General features: G+C 30.1%; 1 protein-coding gene across 4 annotated transcripts in view; it reads right to left on the bottom strand.

Annotated features, from left to right (window-relative positions):
* LOC106459145 overlaps positions 1-4,810 on the bottom strand; it is a 12,343-nt gene that overhangs the window by 4,035 nt on the left and 3,498 nt on the right. The window contains exons 2-3 of one of the 4 annotated variants that reach the window (XM_013918738.2): positions 2,145-2,187; positions 1,508-1,633 (exon numbers count right to left, since the gene is read on the bottom strand). In XM_013918738.2, coding sequence (XP_013774192.1) covers positions 1,508-1,633; positions 2,145-2,156 — 138 coding nt within the window. In that variant the 5' untranslated portion in view covers positions 2,157-2,187. Of the gene's footprint in view, positions 1-1,507; positions 1,634-2,144; positions 2,196-4,810 lie in introns of all 4 variants that reach the window. The other 3 variants (XM_013918736.2, XM_013918735.2, XM_013918739.2) reach the window with 3 other exon arrangements.

Genomic DNA, 4,810 nt, shown 5'->3' with positions numbered 1-4,810 from the left:
ATATGTTATTTTCAGTAATTAATCTCTGTACGGGTTCAGTAAATTTGACCGATCTCGCAGCCACCATAAAAAATTAGGAAGAACATAAATTCTTCTTCTTTCATTCTAGAATGAACATTATAACACAAAAACATAAATGTTTAGATGAAATAGCTTAAATCTCATAACATTGACCTTTCACCCGTGCCTAGCTAACAATACAGAAGTTACAACGACGTAGCTCATGGGCATTCATGTTATCATATCAAATAACATAAAGGTGACCTTTGGTCTGTACAAAGTAACTTGTCTTGACTGTGTTTTATTTGACTAGTATTTTGTAAAATACAGTCACATTTTAATTATTATACATTATATATGTATATAGATTATTGCTGTTTTGAAATAAGTTCTTCGTTATTTTTCCTAAAACATAGAACAATAAATAAATAAATAAGTAAAGCAAACAATTATCTCGTCTAGTTACAAAATTTGTACTCTGTTGCTGCTTGACGTAGGTTGCTAAGCCTTAAAAAATTTTGCACATGGAGGATATGAAACAAAATATTTTTTTTAGATTTCATATATACTTTTGAATAACTAAAAAAATCATAAATTACTATATCTATACCATAGAATTCTACAATAATTTATCAAACTTAGTAACTAAGCTGTATTTGGGTCAAAAAAAAATTACATTTTGAGCAGACTAAAGACACAACCTACCTCACTGAAATCTTGGTTCAAAAGAAATAAATGGCATTAGATACGTTAGAAAGACTGAGAAAACCACTAGAAGGACATTCTGAGCTTCCAATTGGTTATTCATGTCATATATAGAAGTAAGTGAGCATTCCAAAAATGGAAAGAGGTGAGCGGGGTGCCACTGTGTTTGATTTATTACATGACCAATATCTTATCAAGTTAAGAAGACCTTCTTATTTTTTATTCTAGTTTGTCAATATCTGTAATTTGAGTTTATAATTTGTATGAAACTATAGACTTAGTATTTTGACTTCACAAACATCTAATCTGAACCAGTGCTGCATTCAACACACCACGTGACACACAAAAATTGATGTTTATCTGTGTTTTTTTAATATTTACTTTTAAACTAACAAATTGAGTAATGTATTGTTCTAAAATCTGAATTATAATCTGCAGTTTGATACCAAACTTATTGTCATAAATTAATGAAATAGTAGTTCAATAAAATTTTGAATGAGAGTCAACAAACGAGATGACATGGCTTTTCACCTGTGACCCATCTCGAAAGAGTTAAATATTACTATTTTAAGTTGTTTATACTACTGGTAATGGTTGCAGAATACTAAATTTGGTTACATAATCAATCAGTTATTATTTTCTACATAATTACTGCACAATAAAAGATTTTTTTGGTGCACGATTTAAATTATTAGCCACATAATATTAATTTTTTGTCATATATGTTTACATAAAATAAACAGTGACAGACTGTCAGTATGTAACTAACTCATGTTATTTAACCATTAACGTATTTACTTACTTTGAGGGTACGGGATACAAGGATACCTGCTAACACTACTGTCCAAATCACTAGAAAGCCCAGAGCCAGAGAAATGAAGGCAAGAGATCGCTGTGGATAATTTTCTTTTATTGCCATGATTCTACCCTAAATAAATGAAAGTTTTGTTAAAATACACAGTTAAACTCTAACAAGAAGCTTGCTACATGGCTAAGTAACCTGTATTACACATATACTATAATCATAGTATTACCATTACAAGCAGAATAAAAACAAAATATTTTTTTTCCCCACAAACTTTATTAAATGTGTTCAACATAAAAAAAAAAAAATGTTTTAAACTGTGAAAGCTAATAATAATAAATATCTAGATTTTTTTTATGTGGGCCAAAACTTCCAACAAATAACTGTACAGCAAATTTTATTTAAAGTTTTCAAGATCTGTAACATCCTCTAACACTTTACACATGAACCTTCGCCTCAACCTAATTACTATTTACAGCTTCTTTTGAATAAATTTGCTCAAAATACAGATTTGAGCTATATTTGAGGAAAGATGATATGTAGATAACTATGGATGTCACAATTCAATATTAAAATATGTTTAAAAAATGTACAATACCATATAACACTACAGAGAACAAAAAGTGGCAGATACCTGATAAGGCATACTGTTGAATGGAACTACATCACATCAGTCTCTGTTAAACTCAAATATACATAAAAAAAAACAGAAAAAAAACACAGGATGAAACCGGGATGAAATAAGACAATTTTTATTTTGAACTTTATTATTAATCAGTATACAGTTTCTAAGAAGTATAGCATGCATTAGGAAAATGTCTCACCTGCAATCTGAAAGGTATAAATTTGTGAAATCTGCTTTACCAGAACCACTGACAGAGAAAAAATTATTAGAATCTACCTAGTTATACCACCCTCAAATAACAATTGTCCTGTTAGTGGCACAAATGACAGTCACAACCAGGAGTCATATTCTTGAATTTATATCAAACATTTAAAACATGGGAGCACAATAAAAGATATAACGAAACAGATTTTCTTTCATTCCTTTTTTATGCAGAAAAAAAGAGAAGGAATAATCAATAGTCATCTTTACATCTTCCATCCCTAGAACCAAGAACCATCCTAGTAACATAAGATATAGACAAAAGGGATCATTTGGTAATTCAAGGATGTCCTACCACACCCACCTCCTCAGAAAAGTATAAAAGTTAAACCCACCCTTTATATTTCAGAAAATCATTGATTGCCCTCTTAAACTCCTATAAAGTGCTGACTTCTATTACTTCTGATGGCAACTAATTCCTTTTTAATCACTCTGGCACAAAAAAGAAAACTGTTTTAACTGTAGCCTAGTTTGTTTATCCAGATCTTAAATTTGTGCCCACTCACCCTATTGTCTTCTGAATACATTACATAGAAATTAGAGGTCTTCATCCTATCCATCTCTTGGATAATCTTGTAAATTTCACCTTTCTTTTCACAAGAGAATATCTTAACATATCTCTGTCAGATATCCCTTCCATCGATAATTATCCTAGACATCCTTCCTTGAATCTTTTCCAATAATTCAATACTCTTTCTTAGATAAGACCAAAACTTTACATATTATTCAAAGTGAGGCATAACTAGTGATCTGTATAGATATAATTTTTTGGACTTACAATCATGATGTCTGTAAGTATGCCCTAAAAGTCTATTAGCCTTACAACTAACAATAGAGCACTGCTTTGATGGCTTGTGTAACTTACCTACTGATATAACAAGAATTTTATCTTGTCTTGCTGTTGACTTGGTTCCCACTTATATTAAGTATGTTATTCACATTATCATAACCCAAATGCATTACCTTGCACTTAATATGATTAATTTGTCAAATACCACAAAATTTTAATTACCACAAAAACAAGCTATTTTACTCCCACTTGAACCCACACAAAGTATTTCTATATAAAAAAAAGTAATAATTTTTAACAGTTATTTCAAAATTACCACAGTTTATATTTTTGTGTATTAATTACAGTTTTTAAGACTAATTGTCAGTTTCATGAACAATGGCTTTTGATCTAATACTGACCTTTAAGGTCCAGGTACACATTACAACTAACACACATATCATATTGTGTGTGAACAAATTCATTTGTAATTTTCAAATAGGATTGGACAATTTACTCTGTTAGTGTAATGCAAGTGTATACACACACATACACATATATATATATATTTTGTTTTGAGTTATGGCAAAACTATTAAGGCTATCTGCCCCTGTCCCTAATTCTGAACTGTTGACCATAGGGGGCACAACTGGTCAGAAGCACCCACTACCAACCCTTGGGCTACTCCTTACCAACAAACAGTATTGGCTTTCACATTATAGCATCTTAGTAGCAGTGCCATAACCCAATCTTGTTCAGCTTCAGATACATACCAACCAAACTCATATGACGTAACAGTTAGTACTTCTTCTGTTAGCGCAACTGTGTGTGACAGCATTTACACAACTCATGAATGTGACAATGTTATCTGGTGGCTGTTGGTTACATAATTAGTCACAATGATGCCTTTTGTTTGTTTTTAGTTACCTTTAATTTGATATATTGCTTATTTATTATAAGGTACAAATATAAGCAGTGTTACATAGGGAAAGACCGTGTTAATAAGAAAACATTACATTAAGTTAATATATATTATTCATTCAAAAAAATTTTGGTTGCTTAAAAACTTGCCTGTTTAACTGTGTTTGTCAAAAATTACTTAACTTTAAATCAACATACACAAACAGGACTCATGTTTAAATGTATTAATCTTTCTAGTTCCTTCTAAATTTCAATCTGCATCAATAGCTTCTCACTTAAAAGCTTATGATGTTTCAATACTTATAAACTGTTAATTTTTTTAAAAGCTTTTCATGCTGATGATGAAATTAGAAAAACCGTTTAAATGTCAGTAAGTAAAGGTTTTTGATATTATCATGATTTTAATATCTATAAAGAGGTCATCTAATATCATCACAAGTTTTTTAACAAAGAAATAAACATAATATTGTTCTAGAATCGGAGTGAATTGGTTTTCATTCAATTACATATCCATTACAAACTAACAAAAATATTTTCTAGTTTTAGCATATGAAATCTAGGAATTATTATTTTTAATAAAGAATTGATTTACTTAGTTTTAGTTGTCTTGTAAAAATTATAGAGAAACCCACAGAACAGTATCAATTGTATTATCAGCTTGTTACAGGTTTTGTACTATGTTGTGTGTGTGTGTGTGTGTGTGTGTGTGTGTGTGTGTGTGTGT

The sequence above is a fragment of the Limulus polyphemus genome, unplaced genomic scaffold (genome assembly GCF_000517525.1).
Source record: "Limulus polyphemus unplaced genomic scaffold, Limulus_polyphemus-2.1.2 Scaffold566, whole genome shotgun sequence".
Lineage (NCBI taxonomy): Eukaryota > Metazoa > Arthropoda > Merostomata > Xiphosura > Limulidae > Limulus > Limulus polyphemus.
The sequence above is the reverse complement of the archived record's forward strand: the minus strand, read 5'-3'. Positions and strand labels throughout refer to the sequence as shown.